We start from the raw sequence: 25,463 nt of genomic DNA, 5'->3' as shown, positions 1-25,463 counted from the left end.
CCAAAATGGATGAATCTGATTTTTGGAGGAGAGATCTGGCTGAACCCACCCACTGGTGTGGCTAAAAATCATAAACACACCCCTCTCCTGCCCTCTCCTAATCTAATCAAGGGGGCACCTAGCTGTCTGGGGTTGCAGGATGTGGGGGTGTTGCTGAGTGCTCCAGATGTCCTTCTCTGCCTTTGAAGACCAGTTTGGCAGCCCTCCCCCTTCCTGCTTCCCCATCTGCTGAGGGGAGATTCTCTCCCCCAAGCACATTCCTTTGTGTAAAGCCAGGCCACTTCACACCTCATTAAAGTGGCCTGGCAGAAGCTGCTGCAGGCTGGCCAATCAGAGCACAGCAGCAAAAACAATGCAGAGCTGAAATTGGCAACTTTTTAGGTAAAGTCTAAACTTTTTACCTGCACTAGTTATATTAAATCCAACAACTGGAAGTTGTGGGATTTATTATAACAATCAATTTGATACCAAATTCTTGGTATGTAACATTTAAGGAGACTTTAAAATTTTAAATAAAGTCTGCCCATTCTAGCCTATGAAGGCCATTTACTTCAATGAGGGAAAAACGAATTTGGCTGTTTTTACCTCACCAGGGCTTATAAATCTATTTTTATAAAGTCCCTGCTTATAGTTACATGGCACCCAGCCCTAGGGGCACATAGGGCACACCTTAGGGGTGACTTATATGTAAAAATAAGGTAGTTTAAGACTTTGGAAGTACCTTTAATTCCAAAGTCGAATTTGCATATAACTTTAATTTAAAAGCAGCCAGCAAGGCAGGCTTGCTTTTAAAATGACACTGGGCACCTCAGCAATGCACCTAGGTGTGCACCACCTATGCTGTGGTCCCTAAACCTACATGCCCTACCATATACTAGGGACTTATAGGTAGGTTTACTTAGCCAATTATAATTAGCCTAATTTGCATATCCATTTTACACAGAGCACAGGCCCTGGGACTGGTTAGCAGTACCCAGGGCACCATCAGAGTCAGGAAAACACCAGCATAAAGTGGAAAATGGGGGCAAAAAGTTATGGGGCCTCTGCAATCAGCCCCAGTTTCTCACACAACCCCCCCCCCCAGCCCACACGCCCAGGAGACTCAGCCTAACCCTGGGAGAGTCTTCCTGGCTTGTTAGGCGAGGAAGACAGTGAAGAAAACTGGCTGTCCCTTTGCAGGGCCTACTCTGCCTTATATCCTCCTGTCAGGGTCACTCCCTCTGGGTAGTGAACCCACCCCAACAATGAAAGGACCCATTTCAAACTGAAACTTCCCTCTAGAGGGGTCTTCCTCCTCTCTCTCTGCCAACTTGGGTAGTGAGGTGCCCACCTCCCCTACTCCTAACTTTGCTAGGGCAACACCTAGCTTACCCAAAGAGGTCACCCAACACTTGAGCAACCCCACCATGACCAACAGGGTCAGGGGGCCTACTTTGCTATTGGCCTTGGGGTCTGCCTCCCAGGCCAAGTACAGTGCTGCCAGGAAGGCTAGCACCCAGCAGAGGCTACTGACAGCTGTCAGTACCCAGAACCACACCCTAAGCTCTCCACTGACAGGTGGCTGAGCTGCTTTAGGGGCAACTTTGGGGTCCTGGCACCCCTCTTGCTGTCTAGAGTGGGGGGCTACCACCTCCTGTGGCAGACACCCTCCTTCCACTCTCCCTTCTGTCAGTGCAGGGGCAACACCTTGCATCTGGACAGCTGCCTGATTACTCAGGACTTCCTTGGGGTCAGGTGAGGCCTCACCAGTGCCAACTCTGGGCTCCCCCCCTACTGGGGCAGAAGGCCTTTGGCTCCCTGGAACTCTCTTTAAGAGTGGCCTACCCTTCCTTTTCTTCTTTCCTTTTCTTGGGGACCCCTGTCTCTTAACTGTAGGGACTGACTCCCCAGGACTTTGGGTTGGGAGGGCGCCCTGGGCGACCACCCCATCTGTGACCAGACTCACCTCTGGGAGGTCATTGCCCAGGATACAATCTAGGGGAAGGTCAGCACTGACTACCACCCTAATCCAGTCAAGGATACCCTCCCTCTCTAGGGGCACTATGGCTACAGGTTTGGAGGTGACCTCCCCTGTGGCTATCCTGACTTTCTTTGTCTTTCCTGGGACATACATGTCTGGGGTCACTAACCGGTCACTCACTACAGTGTGACTGGCACAGGTGTCTCTCAGGCCAGTGGTAGGGATCCCATTCACTTGAATGTGGTGGAAGTGCCTACTCCCACCCTCAGGGATCACCAGCATACCATCTGGTCCTGTCTCCCAGCACAATGCTAGGAGGATTTCTTCATCTGAGGAATCCTCCTCTATGGCTACACTGGACAGCCCAGTGCTAACCACCTTCTTTGGACAGGCTGCATCTCCTCTGAAGTGACCTGTCTGCTGACAGTCAAAGCAGGCCCTACTGTCCAAGAGCTTTTTTAACCCGGGGTCTCCCTGTCTCTGCATGTCAGAGTGGGAGTGGGATTTACTCTCCTCCTTCTTAGGGTTCTGGGGTACAGAGGGAGTCTCTGTGGTGGGCTTACCACCTCCCTCCTTAGGTTTTTGGGGACCTGTCCCCCCCTTCTTGGAGTCTCCCCCCTGGGACTTGACAACCACCCTGGTTCTCAACCACTCATCAGCTGCCTCCCCTAGCTCTCTAGGGTTGGTCAGCTTAGAGTCCACTAGATGCTGGCGTAATCTTTCTTGGATACAATTGGTCAAGATGTGCTCTCTCATGATCAGATTGTATAACCCCTCATAAGTATTTACTTTGTTGCCAATAATCCAGCCCTCTAGTGCCTTTAGTGAGGTGTCCACAAAGTCAACCCAAGACTGGGTACTGACCTTCTGGGTGTCCCTGAACTTCATTCTATATTGCTCTGGGGTCAGACCAAACTTCTTGACTAAGCACCTCTTCATACTAGGGTATGAATCTGCCTCCTCCCCCCTTAAGGTCAGAAGCCTATCCCTCCCTGAGTTGGGGACCAACTCCCACAAAAGGGAACCCCAGTATTGAGGCTTAACCCTTCTCATTTGGAGTGCCCTCTCAAAGGCCCCTAGCCACTTATCTATGTCATCCCCCTCTACATAAGCAGGAACCACCCCCTTGGGTAATCTGGGGCAAACTCCCCCACCCATGGACACCTCAGCTTCTTTATCGCTGCTTCCATCTCTTTTTTCTTTGTATGCCCACTTTTTCTTCTCTAGGGCCAGCTTCTCTGCTTCCAAAGCTATGTAGGCTAGCTGGGCTTCCAGCTCTCTTTCCCTGATGGATGGGTTCTCTCCTCCTGAAAGGACCCTCTTCCTACCACTAGCTTTGGGTCTGCCCCTAGTGACTGTGTCCAGTGAGGACCGTTCCTCCTCTTCCTCACTTGGGGTCTGATGCCTTTCCTCCCCTGAGTGGTTAGAGTTAGCATCATCCTCTTTTGGTTCCTCCTCTGGAGCTTCCTCTGTCTCTACCTCTTGGGCCTCAGCCCATGCTGTCAGGGATTTAATCAGGATTTCCTTCCTGAGATTAGTGGTTGCAGGCAACTCCCTCTCAATACACAACCCCCTAAGCTGGACTACTGTCAGTGTGGGTAGGCTAGCCAGATCAAGCTCCATGGTTCCCTAGTTTTGTGTCAACAAAAACTTTTTGCAAAAATTGGAAACAAGAATTTAGAAAAATTAAAAAAATTCAATAATTGAAATTAATCCAAATTAATTTTTAAAAAAAATTTAAAATTAAAAATTAAAAACAATTTTTGCACTAGGACAATTTAAAGGATTTTTAATTTGTTTTATCTAAAACTGTAACGTGATATTGAACACAAGTACAGGATCCCGTCGCTGCTTCCAATTATGTTGGAAAATGGGTTATTGGTAGGGCAGGTAGGTACCTACACCTAGCAACAAGCCACAAACCTCCACGTAAGTACAGTTAGGTCTCAATAAATTAATCCCAGCTCTACCCTTGGTAGCTTGGCATCGAGCGTCAAGGCTTAACTTAGGAGACAAAGTGTAAAGCATTCAAATATCACAAAACAGTAATTAAATAAAACACAGGGAACAGTTTAAAAATCCAAAACCAATTTATAAAAATAGCTTATATTTTTATCTTTAAAATGACACAAAAACGATTAAAATCGGTTCAGGGGAACCGGAGATATGAATTTTTAAAGTATTATTATTTTCTAGCGCTCAGAAACGAAAAGCGCCAATCGGGTCATCTGGTTGCACCAGGACCGGGGCAAAGTCAAACTTTCAGGCCGACCGCGATGGAGCCCTGCTCGGCTACAAGTCGCGGGAGGCCTCGGTCAAAAAGTTACCTTCTGACTTAGTCTCTTTTTCGATGTTTTTCTTCCCCGGGACGAACCTGCCAGTTGGATCCGACCTCCTGGAGCCCTTGTCCGGATACGCGAAGTCGGTTTCCTCGGTGGTGATTTTTACCTTCGGACTTAGTCGTTTTTTCGAGATGAAAATCCTTCGACCGGGGTAAACCTGGATCTTGATCCGACGTCCGTGGAGCCCTTCTCGGATACGATGGCTGGAAGGTCCCGGTCAACTTTTTACGTTCGGACTTAGTCTTTTTTTCGGATGTTTTTCTTGACCGGGACGAACCACGAAGTCAGGCCGGGTCGCGGTTGAGGCAAGCCGGCTAGAATTTCCGCGTCGAGTCGGTCACTTTATGGAGCTTTTTTCTAAAATTTCTCCAATCTTTTCCAAACTTCTGGGGCTTCACCCAGATGTTCTTTTAAGGTTCTTTTGGGGTCCACAGCTCACCCCAAGGGTCCAGAAGTTCTGTGATGGTCCTTGGGAAGTGCGGACTTCAACTCCCAGAGTGCACCTGGCGCAAACTCCTTTTTGGCCACTGGGCAGTGGTCAGCTGGTCACTTTTTCAGGAGTTGGTGCAGGGGACTCTGGTTAGCAATTTTTCACCTGTAGCAAACAGGGAGTCCCTCCTTGAACCAGTGGAAGCCAGGCAAAGTCCTTCTTGTGGTGAAGCCCAAGTGTGCAGCTGGTGCAGTCTTTCTGAGTGCAGGGTCCAGGTGCAGGCCAGGGGTCCAGCAGGGCAGTCCTTCTTCTCCTTGTAGTTCCTTCTTCTTGAAATTTGGTGGGGATCTGAGGCGTGGGTGCAGGTCTGCCAGTTTTATCCTTGCTCCTGGGTGAAAAGCAGGGGGGCCCTGGTCCTCCAATCAGGGACAGGGTCGTCCCCCTGTGATGACCACTTCCTGGGAAGTGTGGCAAAAATCCATCCCAGAAGGCAATAGTCTCTAAAAATCCAAAATGGATGAATCTGATTTTTGGAGGAGAGATCTGGCTGAACCCACCCACTGGTGTGGCTAAAAATCATAAACACACCCCTCTCCTGCCCTCTCCTAATCTAATCAAGGGGGCACCTAGCTGTCTGGGGTTGCAGGATGTGGGGGTGTTGCTGAGTGCTCCAGATGTCCTTCTCTGCCTTTGAAGACCAGTTTGGCAGCCCTCCCCCTTCCTGCTTCCCCATCTGCTGAGGGGAGATTCTCTCCCCCAAGCACATTCCTTTGTGTAAAGCCAGGCCACTTCACACCTCATTAAAGTGGCCTGGCAGAAGCTGCTGCAGGCTGGCCAATCAGAGCACAGCAGCAAAAACAATGCAGAGCTGAAATTGGCAACTTTTTAGGTAAAGTCTAAACTTTTTACCTGCACTAGTTATATTAAATCCAACAACTGGAAGTTGTGGGATTTATTATAACAATCAATTTGATACCAAATTCTTGGTATGTAACATTTAAGGAGACTTTAAAATTTTAAATAAAGTCTGCCCATTCTAGCCTATGAAGGCCATTTACTTCAATGAGGGAAAAACGAATTTGGCTGTTTTTACCTCACCAGGGCTTATAAATCTATTTTTATAAAGTCCCTGCTTATAGTTACATGGCACCCAGCCCTAGGGGCACATAGGGCACACCTTAGGGGTGACTTATATGTAAAAATAAGGTAGTTTAAGACTTTGGAAGTACCTTTAATTCCAAAGTCGAATTTGCATATAACTTTAATTTAAAAGCAGCCAGCAAGGCAGGCTTGCTTTTAAAATGACACTGGGCACCTCAGCAATGCACCTAGGTGTGCACCACCTATGCTGTGGTCCCTAAACCTACATGCCCTACCATATACTAGGGACTTATAGGTAGGTTTACTTAGCCAATTATAATAAGCCTAATTTGCATATCCATTTTACACAGAGCACAGGCCCTGGGACTGGTTAGCAGTACCCAGGGCACCATCAGTCAGGAAAACACCAGCATAAAGTGGAAAATGGGGGCAAAAAGTTATGGGGCCTCTGCAATCAGCCCCAGTTTCTCACACAGCCAAAGAGGAGACTGCTGCAAAGAGGGCACTTGAGGAAAAGAAGTTGGCCCTAGAGGAAAGGAGAATGCTCCATGAGCTGAGTTTCAGGAGGGTGGACATCAAAGCCAATCAAGTGAAGCCCAGCAACAATGCTGGCAATAATACCCTAGTGTACACTGCAGACAAGCGGATCCACATCCCCAAGGATCTGGTGCCTAATGTTGCTGTGGTGGGATGACAGATAAGTGGTTTAAAGCTTGTGAAGTTGCCCTACAGATGCACAGGGTCCTTGAAGAGGATTGGGACCAGGAAGCACATACCTAGTGAGGGGAAGGATGCCCCGCTGGCCCTAGGAAAGGGAGACAAGATTACCTCTGAGAGGTACAACAGAAGCTTAGGGACAGCCATAAGTGGCCCCAGCAGGCCTAGGAGGATGGTTTTGTGGATCACCTTTGCAAGGCACTGGATGGTTGGGTGAGGGACAATGATGTGAATGGTTACAAAGGGCTGTACAATTTCTTAGTTCAGCAATTGGCTTCCATAGACATACGGGATAGCAAGCAGGGGAGCTTGCCAAGGAGGCAGACAACTGACTCAGCACCAGGGTCCTCAAGAAAGTATTGCAGGTGAGGAAATTCCCAAAAGGGTGGTCAAGGTTCCCTCCAGAAGAAAGGGGGGGGGGGGATAGAAAAACTTTAAAATAAGGAGTTATTTAAAGGCCTTCAAAATAGTCCCCAAGGGAACAGTAACCATTCCCGGCCAGATCAAAAGAAGAAGGGGTTCTTCCACAATAAACAGGGGGGATTTGGCCTCCAGTGCTACAAGTATCGGCACGTGAAGGAAGATGCGAAATGCCCCAAGAGTGAACAGTCCCCTACTGGTAGGCACACACCGAGGTTGGCCAGTGTAACGCTTGGGGAGGAAGTGGTCCCAGTTAGCATGGGGAGAGAACCAAAGTTATCTTTGCGTTCCTGTGCAACAAAGGATAGTGCTTAAAGCCCACCTGCCTTCAAATATTTCCAAGTATAGGCAATATGTCAACATCAATGGGCAGAAGGTGGAGGCTCTGAGAGACACAGGAGCCAGCATTATTACGTTAAGGGGTCATCTGGTGCCCTCAGAGCAGGTAATACCCAATACTTTCTAGGGGGGGGGGGGGGGGGGGTGGTGTGTGTGTGTGTGTGTGTGTGTGTGTGTGTGTGTGTGTGTGTGTGTGTGTGTGTGTGTGTGTGTGTGTGTGTGTGTGTGTGTGTGTGTGTGTGTGTGTGTGTGTGTGTGTGTGTGTGTGTGTGTGTGTGTGTGTGTGTGTGTGTGTGTGTGTGTGTGTGTGTGTGTGTGTGTGTGTGTGTGTGTGTGTGTGTGTGTGTGTGTGTGTGTGTGTGTGTGTGTGTGTGTGTGTGTGTGTGTGTGTGTGTGTGTGTGTGTTCCGGAGAGGTGCCTTGGCTGTGAGTCTTGCCATGCCACTAGAATGTCTGTTAGGCAACGATCTAGACCACAGTGCCCAGTGCCAAGGTCACATGTTAAGATGTTAAGGCTGTCTCAGTGAGTCTGCATGACCACAGGGTCCATGGCTGTCCATGAGGAGCCAAGGAGGCCTGGAGCCTGAAACAATGGCCAAGGCTGCTTCCAAGAAGAATAAGGGCATGGAAAAACAGCCCCTCAAACTTTCCCGGACCAGGATGAAGGGGAGCCTGAGGCAGCTGACCTTGGATCCCACTGGGAAGGAGACTGCCATCCTGGGAGACCTACCTGAGCTTGCTGGATTGCAAGTTGAGGTTGGGCCCATCAGGGAGGAATTCTGAAAGCTGCAGAAAGAGTGCCTACCTCTAGAGGGCTTGAGGCAGCAAGCTGAGGCCCAGGCAACTGGAGACACCTCAGGAGATCACCTCATCTAATGTTATGTTATGTTAGCAGTTTTTAAAGCGCTCATCTTACTCAATTTGGAGCATCCCTGCACTAGGAATGCTACTCTAAAGGAACAAGAAAAGAACAACACAAGAAGCTAGAAGAGACCCTGAAAGAAAAAGGCATCCAAGGCATAAGACTGGTGCCAAACAACTGTGAGGACTGTGGGGATTTAACTATGTCTAAACAGCCAGGTTTTTATTTTTTTTCCCTGAATGTTGCCTCAACAGGTTCTAGTCTCAGAAAGGGGGCGGGGAGGGTGTTCCAGAGCTTGGAGGCTTGGAATCCAAAGTAACAACCACCCATCAGGGTTTTCTTAACACAAGGAATCACTTCAAGTGCTGTTGCAGAGGATCTGAGGCTGCAGCCAGGTGCGTAGGGTTTCACCAAGTTGAAAAGGTAGTGCGGCCCTCTGCTGTTAAGAATTCTTTGACTGAGGCACATAGCCTTAAAGATAATATGCTTTTCCAGTGGAAGCCAGTGTAGTTCAGCCACGGCCAGGGACACATGCACCCGTCTCGGGAGCTTGAAAAGAAGTTGGTCCGTTGCATTTTGCACTCTTTGACGCTTCCGGATCCTACCCTGGGTGGCTCCAATGTAGTGGCTGCTACAGTAATCTAGGGCCTGCACTACAGCTGTAGGGCCTGCACTACAGTTTTTCTAGCCTCCAAGGAAAAAAGATCAGACATCTTGGCTAACATTTTAAGTCTAAGAATGGTGAAACAGCTTATGGCCAGGCAAGCTAAGTGGCTATCAAAGGTGAGATTTGTGTTAAAACATAACCTTAGCTTTTGTTTACTTTGCTGAGGACCACATAGAAGGTTGCTTACTGATTATGAGAACCTCTGTTTTGTTGGTATTAAGCTTTAGGCAGCTAGCGTTCATCCACTGAGCAAGTTCTACCGGGCAGGACCTAAAACGCATTGCAGATCCTCCTTCGTCCTGAGCAGGAGTGATGGTCAACTGTGTACCATCTGCATGAGATACCACGGTGACACTGTGTTTGTTGATGACATCTGCCAGGGGGCGCATATGGATGTTAAATAACGAAGGGCTTAGCGAAGACCCTGGGAGACCCCCTGGGACAAGGGCAACGCTTCTGAAGCAAACAGTGTCTGAACCACTTTGAAGGTGCATTCATGAAGGAAGGGTACCAGGTACTTCAATGTAGAATAGTGCACACTGCAAGTCTAGAGCTGTTGCAGCAGCAGGCCGTGGGAGATGGTGTCAAATGCCACACTTAAATCTAACATAATCAAAGCGGCAGTAAGGCCCTAGTTCGCAGCAGATCTAAGTTATTAGAGACTATAAAACATGTCAATTGGGCATTGACATGTTTCTCAGCCACTTTGGCAAAGAAAGAGAGCAGTGATAGGTCTGAAATTTTCCGGTAAGGTAGGATTCAAGGTATTATTTTTGAGAAGTGGCTTGACAATAGCATGTTTTCCACTTTTTTGGTATCAGGCCAGAGGAGAACAAGGTTTTCAACAGATTGTCCAGACCAGGCAGAATGGATTCCATGACCTGCCTTAGGACTCTGAGGGGGGCAGGGTCCTTTGGAGATCCCGATTTTACTCTGGTCATCAAAGCCTGTAGTTTCTCCAGAAAAGGACAGATGAAAATAGAGAGACCCTCCAAAGAGGTGGAGGCTTCTAACCAAGCTTCTTGACATCCTAGATCCCTCACTGATTCAGGGAACATCTGGTAGATATGCACCACCTTATCGTGAAAAAGTGTACAATAAAATTAGAGCTCTTAAGGGAGGGAGTAGCCTGCTGGGAAACACGATCCAACAGTGTCAGGGATTTAACGATGGAGAAAGATTCTCTGGATGAGTCACGAGAGGATTCAATCTTATCAGCATAAAAAAGCCTACGAGTAGCATCAATTGTTTTATAATAGGTTTTCAAGGCTGCATGATAGTCCGCTTTGCTGCTAGCACTACGGACTTTGCACCAGACACTCCAGCCGTTTACAGTTTTTTTTTTTTTTTTTGTAGAGATCAGAGCTCAGCACTGAAAAATGTGGTGGAAGGCTTTGCTCTCAGCGCTACATGATCCTCGAGCGGTGCAATCTTATCTAGGGCCCCAGTGATCCATTTATTTATTTAGAAACTGGTTAGCTGATTCACTGTCCTTGCCAAACACAAGTTCTTTGGTTCGCAGTGCCTCATTAAGAGACTCTGCCCAATTCCTGATCTCATAGTTCATGCTTACCGTGAGAGCCATGGGCTGACGAACGCCATAGCTGGAAGGGGACAAGATAGTGCTTTGACCACAAAATGGGTATAGGTGTGCCAACAATCAAAGCTGGTGAACTAGTGAAGACTGGGTCAAGCAAATGTCGTAGGGTGTGTGGGGCTCGTAATCCGTTGAGATAATTGGAGGATGACAAGGTCCTCTACAAATGTAGATGCCACACGACAAGTGACATCCTCAAGGTGAATATTAAAATCCCCAGTGACCACTATGTTGGTATACCCTGGTGCAGGTAAGCATTCCGTTAATGAAGAAACAAAATTAGCAGCAGGGCCAGGGGGCTGGTAAATAAGGAAACCAGTCATTGAACAGGTGCAGGAGAAGGCCAAAGTAAAAAAGGCAGCCTCCCAGTCTACCAGCTCTGTACCAGTGAAAGTGCAGCTACTGTGGTGTTTAAAAATTATCGTTATTTCTCCACCCCACTGGGAGGAGGGGTCCTTTCTAATCAGTGCATATTCCTCAGGGATGGTGCTAAGAATGTCAGGAGTGGAGCTTTGGGAGTATTGGAAGTATGATCTCCTATAGTGCTAGCCTACGATTCCAGCACCTTGAGAGCCTAATGAGTGAGTAGTTGCGCTTTAAAAGCACTGATTGATTGTGCCTGGGGCAACCCATGTACTGGTGGCCCACCTGTGCTACAGAGCCTTTCTACTGGGTCTGGCTCACAGTATACCCCAGACAGGATATCTGGGACAGGACAAGACCTTTACCAGGCTTATCACCCACTTTTGTTGGCCCCGGATGAAGACAGCCTCAGATACGTTCTACAGGTCATGTCCCACCTGCCAGGTAAGTGGGAAAACAGGGAAAAAGCTAAAGGCTCCCCCGATTCCCTTATCTGCCATTGGCACCCTCTTTGAAAGGGTGGGCATCAAAATTGTTGGGGCTCTGGATCACAAAACTAACTTAGGCAACAGGTTTATACTAGTCTTGGTGGACCATGCCACTAGACTCCAAGAGGCCACACCTCTGAGGTCTGTAACTGCATCTACAGGGGTTCAGGTCCTGATGAGGATTTTTTACCCAAGTAGGGCTCCCAATGAAGCAGTATCCCACAAGTGCACTAACTTCAGATCTGCATGGATGAAGTCCATGTGAAATTAGTGTGGAGTACCTTTCAATTTCTCCTCCCCATATCATCCACAGACAAATGAGCTTCTTGAAAGATTCATCAACATCCTAAAAGGCATGATTATGAGCCTGCGCCCACGACGTGGAAGTGGGACATCCTCTTGGCATGTCTGCTCTTTGCCTAAAGGGAGGTGCCACAGAAGGGAGTTGGGTTCAGCCCCTTGTTACTCGTTTATGACCAACCTGTTCGGGAACCTCTCAGTCTGGTGAAGGAGGAGTGGGAGCAAGCTCTTAAGAAACCCTCACAGGATGTAGCCAGCAACATGCTGACATCCCGGAACCCAATAAATTGTTTCTCGAATAAGGCTACCAACAATCTAAAAGCCAGCCAGGAGGTGATAAAGCTCTGGTATGAACAGAAGGCCAGTCTGGATGGGTTTTGCAACCTGTAGAGCCCTTCAAGACCACTGGTCTAGGTCCTACAAGACGGAGTGGAGGAAAGAGGAGATCACCTACTTGGTAGACCTCAAGACCCCTCAGAACGCCTTATGGGCATTCCATGTCAAATGTGTTAAACTGCACTGAAGTTACCATGCTCCTGGTAGAAAAGGAGAGTGAACCTCTCACAGACCTCCTATGCTCCAAGAAGCAAGACAGGTCAGTGGAAGGTATCAATCTCTCCCCTACCATGACCCCAGAGCAGTAGAGAGACTGTCTCCAGTTGTTGGGACAGTTTGCCTCTTTGTTTTTCTTCACCGCTGAGCTTACACACTTATGCACCCACAACAATGATCCTGGAGACATCATGCTTGTGAAAAACAAAGTTTACAAATTGTCAGACAAGTGAGAACTAGCATTAAGGAGGACGTTTACCAAATGCTTGCATTGGGGGGGGATTGAGCACTCCAGCAGCCCCTGGTGAAGATCAGTGGTGCTGGTACCTAAAGCTGCCCCACCGGGAGCCAACTCAGAACTCCGGTTCTGATTGGATTAAAGGGTGCTCAACTCACTCGCTAAGACTGATGCTCACCCCATCCCAAAACTGATGAGCTCATCAACAGGCTGGGAGCTGCCAAGTTCCTTTGACTTGACATCAGGGTATTGGCAGTGTGCCTCACCTGAAGGAGCAAAAGAAAGGTCTGTAGTTTCTTCCCATGGCGCCAATTCCAATTTCCGGTGAGGCCCTTTGGATTTAAAATGCCTCTGCCACCTTCCTGAGGTTGGTTATCACAGTCCTAGTTCAAGAAGGAGACATTCAGTGCCGCCTGCCTGGATTACATAGCCATCTACACTGCCAGCTAGGAGGACCCCTGTTCTACCTCCAGGAGGGGCTTCAGGATCTGCAATAGGCAGGCTTGGCTATCAAGGCCAGCAAGTGCCAAATACTGCAGCCTTCTGTGGCGTATATGGGACACTTGGTAGGTAGGGGCAAAGTGCAGCCCGCAAGCCATGACTGAAATCATTCTGGCCTGGGAACCCACTAAAACTCAGAAGGAGGTGAGGGCCTTCCTTGGCCTCACTGGCTATTATAGGAGGCTTGCTAAGAGCTATGGCACCATTGTTGCCCCCTCAACTGAGCTGACGTCTGAAAAGCAGACCAAGAAGGTGATCTGGACAGAGGCCTGCCAGAAAGCCTTTGACACCCTCAATAAGGCAACTGCACTTAAGAGCTCTGACTTCGGTCAAGAATTTAAAGTGCAGGTGGAAACTTCAGAGCATGGCCTAGGGCCTGTACTATCACATTTAAATAAGGAGGGCCTAAACCAACTAGTAGCTTTCATTAGTAGGAGGTTACTTCTTCGGGGGAGCAAAGTTAAAGTGCTATTGAGAAAGAAGCCTTTGCTGTGGTCTGTTTAGTGAAGATGCTGGGATCATGCCTATTTGTGACTCACTTCCAGGTTCAGGCACACAACAGGCCCTCAGATGGCTAATGCAGATGAAGGGTGAGACTCTCAAGTTGTTGAGGTGGTCCATCTCACTACAGGGAATAGACCAACGCCAGTGCTGATGGCCTATCCAGGTCCTTCCGCTTTAGAGAACGTCCAAGAGGTTGAGTAGTTCTGCCCACTTTCAACTGGAGGGGAAATGTTAGGCCTGTCAGCCTTAGGGTGGTTTTGCCCCCACCTTTTTGCATTCACTCCTCTTGTTTTTGCAGAAATTTCTTTCTGTTGGCCCTAGGAATCTGCATACTGTACCACTGCTAATCAGTGTTTCCCCTTTAAACATGGTAAAATTGCCTTACACCCAAATTGGCACATTTAATTTACTTACAAATCCCTAGTGAAGTGGTACTGCATGCGTAATACATGAAATGCAACTTGTGGTCCTGCAGACCTCATTGTGCTATCCATTTAAGTAGCACTTTAAAAGTGTCTCAGACCTGCCATTGGAGCCTGTGTGTGCAGTTGTAAACTGCCAGTTTGACCTAGCAAAATAAACCTTTTGCCAAACATAAACCTTCCTTTTTAATACTTCTATGTCACTCCCTAAGGCACGGCTCATATGGCACGGTGCAGTGCATTTATAACGTTGGACATGTACTTTTAAATTTTGCATGTCCTGGTAGTAAAAATGTCCAACAATAGTTTTTCACTTCTGCAAGGCCTAACTATCCCATAGGGTAATGTTACCTTATTACATTTAACATGTGATAACTTTTGTTTGGGAGTAGATAGTAATGTTAAGTTTGGTCTCTGAAGAATTGTATTTTAATACCCCTTTTAATGGTAAAGTTGGATTTTAAGTTCTAAAAATGTTACTTTTAGAAAGTTGGCATCTTCTTATCTCAGCCATTTGGTCCCTGCAACCAATTTCCTGGGCCAAATGACTGTGTAGTTGAAAGTTGGCCTTGATGTATCCCTCCCAAACAATCACACAATATATGGAATGGGTATTTGCAGGATGGGGGGATATACTGTTGAATATCACACTTGCACTGCACCAGCACACTCACAACAATTTCACACTAGCTTATTATGCGCTCAGACAGACTGGGGCCAGCGCAGGGAGGCAGACAATTCCAGACACTTCTGTGAAGGTGGGGGTTAGCGGACGATATGAACTTCTCCCACTTCAAAAGGGGCACCAGGTTTAGAAATAGGACCCTCATACCCACTCGTCAGTATACTACTGGACCTGGGGATATCACAGAAGGACTGCCCTGTTGCTGCAGGACTACCCTGCTGCCTGAGGTCTGCCTTGCTCTGACAAGGATGACTAGACCCGCTCCATTCACCCCAGATTGAGTGACTCCTAGGGTCAGGTGACTGACCTCCTGTTCTGAGCTATAGGGACACAACACGCTCCAGAGGCCTGTTGCCATCAACTGCCTAGCTGACTTGCTGCACTGGACGTGCAACTGGACCTGCTGGCCTCTGCTAGAGTAAGTACCTGACCGTCAAGTGGTGCTCCCTAAGTCCTGGGCTCTTGGCTGGCATCAGAGAGAGCTTCTCCTTGCCTAACTGAAAGTATTACCAAATCTGGCATACAGCCGCAAACTTTATCAACACTGAGCGACAGGAATCCCTTCAAAGCCTTACCACACAGCTGCCAGCCTCATCGGAATTGAAGCTGAGAAAGCAACGCCCCACAAAGTCTTGCCGCAAAGCTGCCAGTTTCATCGGAACTGAAACCGAGCAACGTAAAGCCACACAATGCCTCACCGCACAGCTCTTCTGAACCAACGCAGAGCGAAGCAAAGCCCGCAAAACCTTGCAGCACTGCTCATCGGAACCAAGGCCAGACGACACAAAGCTCCGCTTCGCAACGCCATGCAGAACGCGCACCAAGGGCATAAGGTATAATCCTCAGCAGGCCAAACTTGGTCAGGGCCCAGCTCTACTGCTGTCGGCCTGGACGTGTGACTTTGTTTCAGTTCAGCATGACCAGATGCCCTCAGTTTGCACTTTGAACCTTTTGGCACTAGTTTTATCTAAATCTTTAAAATGGCATATCTCTAGTTCGACAGATTGTATCCTTGTAGTTTTTATGTCACTTTATTTTTTTAATTTGAATACTTTTCTAAATTGGTGTGGGCTTTTTCTTGTGTTATATTTTCATTTTCTTACTGTTTTCGGTGCTGCATAAATACTTTACACGTTGTCTTTGGGTTAAGCCTGTCTACATTTGAGCCACGTTACCAGAGGGTTAAGCACATGCTAATTTGATGAGTTTTTGAGGTTCACCCTGACCAGGATTGTGGCTTTTGGTTGAGAAGGGCTCACACCCCCTCAAATCAACAACTCAATTTCTCAGTCCTTTTTTCATAAAAGCCCGTATTTGACTGGACAATCATTTATTATTGCTGCTGAGCATATATTTAGTTGTGAGCCCATGTTTAACTCCCTGTGTGTACTCCCACCTCCTCCCTTATCCCGGAAAGCCTTGGACTGGTCAACCCACACTACAACTGAGAGTCAAGTGCTAAAAGAGTACTTGGCTAAGTTGCTCACGATTCAAAGTAAGTTGGACTCCGACATCAGGAGTAAAATGCCTCAGCCCCCATATTTGGGCCCAGTACTTTCTGCTTGTCGGGTGGCAATTACGAAAACATTCAGAATGCAGATCGATATAAATGGAGAAATAGCAGATGAAAGACTTCTGTTTTTCTTTAATAAAATGTTTTTAGTGGTAAACAGTCATTTCTTATCCTTTGACTATTTCCATTTCACATCCTAGATGAGCAAGCACCATAGAACTGTATATGACATACTGCATATGATATAGCATAGCTTTAGTGGGTACTCACTCTGTCATTTGCTCTTCAAATGGCTTTAAATCACCACAGGCTGCTGTAAAATAAAAATAAAAAGCAATAAGCAAAGAAAAGCACAATGGCCTGTTTCTCATGCACTTATGAGTTTAGCTAATAGTCACCTTAATTATTGCAAAAGATGTATAAATGTGTAATCAATTTCAACGAGACAAATCCTCCTATTTTAATAGCAATTTTAGTGCTAAAGCGCTAACTGCCTGATTGTTGCAAACTGATAAGGTAGATCAGTGTGGTAAGCACATCATGCTGCGGTCTGCATGTTAGCAGCACTTTTTAGTTAGAACTTCAAAATCAGCAAACATTTTAACAGCAAGAAATATATGATAAACTGTTATTTGTTATTATTCTCAGGATACTAGAATATAGGTATCAAATCAAAATAATTTTGGATGATATTTCTTTATGACGTGTTACATTTTATTTCCGCCTACTATGTTGTTACCTCCTCACTCCTAAGTATTTAAAAATCTAGACGAGTGGCCTTAAAACTGGGGAGGCCTTAACTAATCCCAGGGGGCGCCAGGCTTAGGCCAAGAGAAGCATCATGCTGATAACAGTGCTTTGTTTTAAGTGAAAAATATGAAGGTTGGTAAGCCACTCTGTAAAGAGAGTCACCACTAACATATTTTATAATTTATTTCCTCACTCAGAGTAGTTGTATTTGATTGCATTTTTAAAAGGAAGAACAGAACTTAAGTGCAATGTCTAAACATGTTTACACATATTCAAACATTGGCAATTTAAGAGAATTGTTTTGAAAAATTCTGGGAGGGGGCCAACTTGTTTTTTTTATTTTATTTTTTTTATATTTTTTTTACACAGGGAGCGCAGCATTATAAAGTTTGAAGCACACTGATCTATACATTTCCCTCACAGCCTGCTCGTGTTTGCCTCAACATACAATATAATAAAGCACACCACTGCTAACATTTAAGACAGTAAATAAATGAAAGAAAAATATATATATATCAATGTTGTTCAAGCTATGTAGCTGAAAAAGATTAGGCCTGAGCAAAGTTTGCAGAGTTCTGCTAGGCAGAACTCCGTGAAGTGCCAAAAATACTCCACCTTGCTACGCAGAGTTCCGCAAGCAGGAGAGCTTGAGCAAGGCGCACTGTTTGCACTGATTTTCAGCGCCAGGAGGTCCTACCTTTCTGTAAAATCTGAGTGAATACCATCACGTGGAGCACTAAAGGGCACTAACTTATTTCTGCTGCTCGAGTAGATTTTGTACTCGAGCGGCAGCTTCCTCAACGTGAGCGGCAGCTTTCTCAACGCAGGCGGGTGTGACTTTTCGCAACCACCTGCGTTCAGAAATCTCACTTGCACTAGCCAACATAGCAATTCCTCTCACTCACACTCCCTATCTTAAAGTTAGAGAGCTGCGCGAGAGAAAAAACTTCGATCAGCATCACTTCGCAGAGTTTTTCGGAACTCCGGGCAGAACTCCACCTGCGTTGCAGAACTCTTCGCCCACCGCTAATAAAGACTAACTTAGGGAATGATGCCTATCAGCTACACTTCTTAATTATTTGTAGTACAGTGCACATAAATCTAATGCATCATGTAGACAGATCAACAATCACATTTCATTATCTTACTGCTTCTTTGTGTTTAAACATTTTCACAAGAGCGAGCACAATTTAAACACATTTCCTGATTTTTTTAACTGCGCATTGTCAAAATTATGATTTTTCTGTGTTTCCAAGTTACCAGATCTGTGGGATTTGTCACAAGTGAATACCTCCATAAGCACACAAGATGTATGTGAGAAGAAAAAAATATGCTGTACAAAAATTCTGTTTATCCTATGATTCATATGACAATAAGAATATACACATTAAATGCATAAGTCCAGAGTTATTTACACAAAAGAAGGGAAAGGTGGGTAGGAAATTGTTTTGAACACTAGTCCAGTATTGTTAAGAGTCACATGGAGGATCGTTCCCAACCTGCACCCTACACTAAATGTTCTACAACAAGCTTGTGTACACTGTTGAATCTAGGACCTTCCTGGCTTACAAGAGTGGATGGCCACACATCACAGGTTCTGTATATGTGGTCCAATTTCTCTTGGTATATTCTGCTAACGTGTTTCGACTGCCTGCATTTATGAGGTATCCTCAGGATAAAAGCTGGTGTAAACACACCGTGGGGAGCAGATATATTTTAGTAAAAGGTGGGAAATGGTATGGCTACTCCAAGAATGGGGATAAGGCTTAACATAATTACTTTCACTTACGTATGGTTCAGGCATACATGCGTGGCTCTGATAATGGATGAGACCCGAGAGGAAATATTGGTCTTAAAATTAGGAATGTTTTGTAAGGATGAATATGCCACTTGTGGATACAACAAGATGTTGCTTTATTGAGGAACACAGCTTAATACGAAGCTCTTTCACCAGCTTTGGAAAAACTGACTCACATAGAACCTTGTGATGGCAGCATGCTCCTTATGAGATTTCTCAACATGCAGAGCACACTTAGAATTCTACTTCAATTCTAAATGTTAAGTCACAACACATCCATTCCCCTTATAAACAAGTAACATGAAGACAACAAAAAAACATAAAAGCAAAAACCCAACAACCATAATGGAATCCAATCTGCAATGAGGTATTGCAAACCCAAACATATAATACACAGAAAGGGTGTAAAGAACCAATCTATCTTAGATAGTCCTGTAAGTACTCTAGAGGTCTTCAACACCTTGGTGCTTTTTCCTTCCTTTGGATGTTTGGGGCAATACCTTGCTGTCCACTATTGTGTCCTCCATCTATTCCTGTCACAACTCCTCTTTGAGCTAAGAACGCAGCTTTCTCTCTCCCCAACAGAGCAATCATTCATGAGAACAAATCTACTGCACTGATCTAGTTCAGCGGTTCACGCTACCATTCTTACTATACAAAGCCACCTTTCTTTTATTCCATCTTTTGCCATTTTCCAACACCACTGGAAAGTCATGCTTCTCCCTAACCCTGTACAGCCCTCAAAATTTCATGAGACCTCCTTCCATTCGTCCAAATCTTATTTTCACCAAGTTTCCCTTTTTAATGTCACTCTCCAAACTTTGCCTCCACGGAGTAGAAGCGTCACACTATCACTCAACAATGAAGACATCCAAGCATGACATATCTTCATGCCAGCTTTTCTTCCTCCTGTCAAATCAAAAGGTATCCTTCCTGTCACACCATTTGTTTAGTGCGATAAGCCCACACCAGATCACTCGCCATGGTCCAAACATCTTTCCTACTGTTTAAAGCCATTTGAATGATTCCCTTCACCACACGGTTACACCTCTCATCTATGCCATTTGCCTGTGGGTTGTACAAGGAAGTACAAGAATGACATATCACAAGGTACGAGACATTTCTCCATCTCTTCATACACTAAATGTGTTCTGTTATCTGTAATAAGTCTTGTGGGAAACCTTACTCCTTAAAAACTTCCTACAAAGCTTTTATAGTGGTTTTGGTGTCAATCTCCCCTTAGAACCTTAACAATGAACTATTTTGAATGGACATCTACCATCACCAGTGCAAACCTCAACTCTGTGTTATGCATGTTATATGCCAAGCCCTCTCTGGGTTTGGTATTTCTCCCTGTACAGCCTGTTTTACAACTTTTAATCTCTTCTCACCCTCTCAACCTTCTGCGCACCTCTCAACCCAATCATCCACATCACCATCCATGGCAGGCCACCAAAAGATGTCTCATATCCTTCTCTTAGTCAACTCTGACCTAGGTGTCCTTCATTAGTCAAGCTATCTGGAGGAACACATTTATAACCCCCTCATCACTATATTCTTTGCAACCATTGACATTTCTTCTAGAATTCTCACAAAAGAACTAGAAGAAACACTTACTGAATTGTCTCTCCTTCCACCCTTCAAAATCAGCATCATCACTTCCTTCAAGACAACATCACCATCAATTCCACTGCACCATTCTTCTTGTGACACGGCTCCTTGAGTACACTCCATCACGTCATTGACACATGGAACAGCATCTTCTTTCTCAAACATCTGTACATGCTTTTTGTCTAGATCTTTCCACTCCAGGGGTAAGCAGGACAAGCAATCCACTTGGATGTTACTTTGCTCGCTTTCCCAGCAATAAATCCTAAGAGTTTGTGATCCATGCAGAGGGTTATCCTTCTGCCCCAGACATACGTTCTCAAGTACTCCACACCCCACACAGCTGCTGAGATCTCTCTCTCAATTACAGAATAATTTCTTTCAGTTTGTTTTAATGATCACAATGTGAATGCAATTGCTCTTTTGGTCTTCCATTGATTTTGGATAAAACTACCGCCCAACTGATAGCACACAAATCTACCATAATAATAGTTTTACAATCCACATCAAATGGTACCAACACTTTTGTTTCGCACATTTCTTTCTTTATGTTTTGAAAAGCAAATTTCTGCTAATTTTCAATCGGAAGCCAAAACCTTTCCTCAATAACTTTCTCAGACTTTCAGTTTTGTCCTGCAAAGTTCATAATAAATTCAGAGTAATATCAAATCAACCCTAGGAATGATCGGAGCGAATATTTGTCCTGGAGGGACAGGGCTTTTCTCATAGATTCCAATAAATCTTTTTTTGATTTCACACCTTGTTTGGATAAAGTATACCCCAGGTAATTTGCATTTCTCTCTCTTCAAAGTCAGACCTGCCTACTAAGACTGTCCAACTCACTCTTCAATGTGCTGTTATGGCTTTCCACGGTCACTAAACACTAAGATATCATCCTTGAAATAAATGACATTGCCTATGCCACTTAATACTCCCCACATCATGCTTTGAAAGACACAGCTGAGGCAAGACCGATAGGCATCCTTGTAAACTGTAAAATGCCATCCGTTGTTATGAAGGCTGTGAGCGTTTTGAAGTCCTTGTGCAATTTTATCTGATGATAAGCACTTGTAAAACCTAATTTAGTAAAGTACCTGCCACCCTTCAGTAACAAAATGAACGTATTTAATTTGGGTAACAGATAATTATTCACAACAATAATCTGGTTGACCGAGCATACGTCAACACAAAACCTCAAACTTTCATCAGATTTCTCTGTGATTACCACCAGAGAAATCGAGCTGGATATTTCAATCTGTTCAATTACACCTTCCTCTACCATATTCCAAATCATCTTAGAACCTTCCCCGCATGCTGCGCTAGGCACCTTACTCACCCTATGCTGTACTGGAATGGTGTCATGTTTAACCATGACCTTATGTACATAGCCCTTGAGTTCTCCCAATCCACCACTAAAAACCTCCTTAGCCCCATCCAAAATCTCTTCTATTGTGAGATCATCAACCACCATGACTTGACTTTGAGCCTTGGATTTACCCTGATATGTAAATCATATTGGTGATGCCAACCGTGGTGGACCACTCACTGCTAAACACACTAACTTCCACCTGATTTTTCTGGAATTCAGTTGTCAACATAATACCAATTATATCAATTTTCTACCCTTAGTAACCACCTGGGTTGATTTCTTTTAGTAAGAGGCACACATGTGGCCAGTCCCTCAAAACATCACTTGAGGAATAATGGTGTAGAATGAGCCTGAACACATTGCCAGCTGAATGTTCCTCCCTCTCACTCTGTAGTCTGCCATTGACCTGGGTTGTCATTTACTTTATCTGGTACTATTGTCCACACACAAAATCCTATGTATGGCTCCCTCACCCTCAAGGTGTTTTTCTTATACAATTCGCACTCCAGGCTTGAATTTAACCATGCACATGTGTACAAAATGTCCTCTTCTTCCACATAGGCAAAACAAGATTTAGATTCCGCACTCTGGAAAGTACTTCCACACCTTGTGCATACTATGTTATTAGATTTGTTGGTTTGTGTACATCAGTCAGGCTTTTATAGCCCCTTAGAACCTGCCAAAATGGCATTGGCATCTTTGTCAACACAACTAACTTCATTGTGATTTCCTTTGTCCTTCTTCTCCATTTCTCTCATACAGTAGTCTGATTGTTCCACCACATTTGCAACCTCAATAGCATCTTTTAACATGTTTTTTTTTCGCTGCGCAGAGTCCTTCTTGCATCTTGTTTTCACGCCAACGGACAGTCAATTGGTCACGTGTCAGTTTATCTGTCATAGCTCCAAAGTGGACTTAATGGACAATTCCGCAGTTTGTAAACAAGTTCATCCACAGTCTTGTCCATCTTTTGAGGTTGCACATAGAACTTAAACCTGGATATTACCACGTTGGTATTTTTTGTAAATCTTATTTCCAACCTCTTCTTTGAGTCCCTGTAGAAAGCTTCAAACTGTTAATCATCCTGATCAAGTACCACATGTAAATGCCTAAAACTTTGTTGACCTTCCTGGCCTAAACTGCTGCGAAGAATGGCCTTTTTCGTAGATCGTCTAAATTCCTGGCCATCAAGTTCCTCCAAATTACTGTCAAATATGTCTGCCAAATCCTCCCAAGCAATAGGTGGATTACCTGCTTGCGCTAGAAAGAATGGTGGGGGTGCAATTCCTGGAATATTGGTTGACTCCATGTTACAAATCAGGTGGCTTGCAATATTTAAACCAGATGGGAATGTTTACAGTTGCTTTGCGTGAATGTTTTGCAAGAGAATACAATTCGGCCAACAAAAGGCATGTCCAAAGTTTTTACCTAGACTTCTAAGCAGAAGCCACCTCTGCCTGCACAGGACTGTTGCACCTGCGAGCCGATGGAGGTACCCTCCTAGATATTGCCCTCAGACTCTTTCCTTTTGTCCTCTGGGATGAGGTTGATAAGAGGTGAAATATCATGCCATAGCCTGAAATTATATCATCCTACAATGGCCAAGGCATTTGCAACTTTTACGGATATCACAGCCATAGAGGTGACACTAGGCCCCAAACAGTCTGTGCTCCAGCCATCGCTGTCTGGAGTTAGTGACACTGAAATGACAGGACTTTTTCATCTATGATGTCGCTGCTGGAGCAATGGAGTCAGGCTTTGGCTGTTCACTCGAGCATGCTGGTGGAGGATATGGCTGCCTGAACTGTGGATGGTGCATGCATTAGTTTGAGATCCTTTAACCAGATGTAATCCAAAAGGTGAGGCAGAAATTGCCATTTTTCAAGGTAATTTGGTAAATAATTGCTGCCACACAGACAAAAGGAGAAGGTCAAACATTTTGCTGCCCTTTATGGCAGGGCATTAGAGTGGGTGATGTCATCTGGAGGAGCATCATCTTATGTTGGTGATTTGCCCCCTTCTTTACAAAGGATGTAGTCTTCCCACTGTTCATCACGTCCATCATCTTCACTGTGCCCTTCTCCAAAAAGATCACCTTCTTATTTCATCTCAGACACATAATATGACTCATTTGTGTTCTGTTGCCTTATGTGCCGAGGTGTCAGTGGGATAGGGCACGGAACTGGGTCTGGCGTCATGGGAGGAGGAGGAGGTGGAGGTGGGAATAGATATATCACCTGTTGTGAAGGAGGTGATAGTGGGGCATCTCAGGAGGAGGAGCTGGCAAGTGTGTATTAAGTAATGGTGCTATTGGTGCTATTGGTGGTTGAGGCTGCTGTGGAAGTAACCTCTGGAATGCATTCATCATTTAGTGCAATGTAATCATAAACGCCACAGTGACATGCTTTATAGTTAGATCCCTGTCCGGAGTAGTGGGTAAGGCTGATCATAATCATCTGGGTTAGCTAGGAAGGTCAGTTCCTTTTGGCATTAGCCTTCCTCATAAGGTCCCTCCTCAAAATCAGGTACAGAACATACATCTATCTGCTCAGGATTGTATTCTGTGTCAATACCCTTTTCGGATCGTTGGCATCAGCTTCTAGCTCCGATTCAAGGATGTGCACTAGATAGGGCAAAGAAATCTTCAATAGTGAGAAGGTTAATGGTTGAATAGGAATTCCTGTCATCAACAGGATCATTGTCGATGAGGTCGTCATGAGATAACAAGATGGTCACTGCCGTTGATAGTGGGTAAACTGCTGACATCAAAGGTGTTGCAGTGTAAGTTGTTGTTGTCAAAAGAGTCAGCAACAGTGTTGTTTTTGAGGGTGTTGTCATCGGCGAGGGTTTTGTCATCAACTGTTCTATAGTCGACATTACAGTCAGAAAATGGTGACTTCTTGCTCATCAACGAAAAGCTCATAATGTTTGTGGGTGAGAAGCCCATTGACAGAATGGTTGTCAAAAACTGGACCTTTCTTATTGATGGTGGAGGACTTTGGGGACAAGTCTGACTAAATGTCAAAAGTGCTAGATTTTCACACAGGCTGTTCTTTGCTCTTTTTAAGGGTTTTTCTGAAGATGTTTTTTTCCTGTGGCTGGAGGAGGTTACTGCGGATGATCCAAAACAAATTTTAGCTGAGGAAGTTCCATGTGCCTCCTTTTTTGCCTCACCCACGTGAAGGTGCGTAGCCGGGCACATTTCATTGACCTTTCCCCAGAGGAGGGGACATTCCATTCAGAAGGGGGAATTCTCAAGTTTTTTCAAGTAAGTAAACAGCCAAACCACCTTCTCTGTTGTGAAGTATCTTTGAAGGGAATATCCTAAAGATGTTGCACAGAGACAACTTTTGAGAGGGACATAGGCAATAAATACATCAACTGATCTGCATTCCAAGCAGGACTTGAAGAGAGCTCTTTTCTCCTTCTCGACCATAGTGCCACTTGGTGACAGTAAACAGTCCCCTGGGCCAGTACCAAGGTGAAAATCCCAGAAAATCCTTTAAACACAATTCTCAGGCTGATGAATTCTGAAGATGGGACAAGCTGGAGTTGAGGGAGCAAAAAGTTAAGGCTGACAAAGTAATCGATGTAAGGCCAAACACAGGTTAGAGCCGAGCTCTTATGAGTGACTTCCTCACCCAGAACGTGCAGTAAAAATCAAGGCTATGGTGGCCGTTAAGGGGAGTAGAGACCTCAGCATTTCCACCTCACTGGCTGAAGTTCGGGTTGTTTTGAATTAGGTTGATGAGCTACTAAACAAATTATATTGTTCTTTTTGAGAAGTCATACTTCACCTCCAGGGTATGGCATAAACATCTCTTTCATGTAACAGTCAACAAGCCAAATGAAAGTAAATGTTACCATTCTACATAGTTTGCATCAGGTAACCGATGAAAACAAGTTAATAAGACTTGCTAATCCTCCTACATGATACT

At 45.2% G+C, this 25,463-nt stretch overlaps 1 protein-coding gene across 3 annotated transcripts in view; it reads right to left on the bottom strand.

Annotated features, from left to right (window-relative positions):
• LOC138261913 (ATP-binding cassette sub-family B member 5-like) overlaps positions 1-25,463 on the bottom strand; it is a 987,125-nt gene that overhangs the window by 426,212 nt on the left and 535,450 nt on the right. For all 3 annotated transcript variants that reach the window (XM_069211477.1, XM_069211478.1, XM_069211476.1), the window contains one exon: positions 16,271-16,313. In XM_069211477.1, the coding sequence (XP_069067578.1) occupies positions 16,271-16,313 (43 nt within the window). The remainder of the gene's footprint in view (positions 1-16,270; positions 16,314-25,463) is intronic.

This window comes from Pleurodeles waltl, chromosome 10 (genome assembly GCF_031143425.1).
Source record: "Pleurodeles waltl isolate 20211129_DDA chromosome 10, aPleWal1.hap1.20221129, whole genome shotgun sequence".
Taxonomy (NCBI): Eukaryota; Metazoa; Chordata; class Amphibia; order Caudata; family Salamandridae; genus Pleurodeles; species Pleurodeles waltl.
This window is presented reverse-complemented; position numbering and strand designations above follow the sequence as displayed.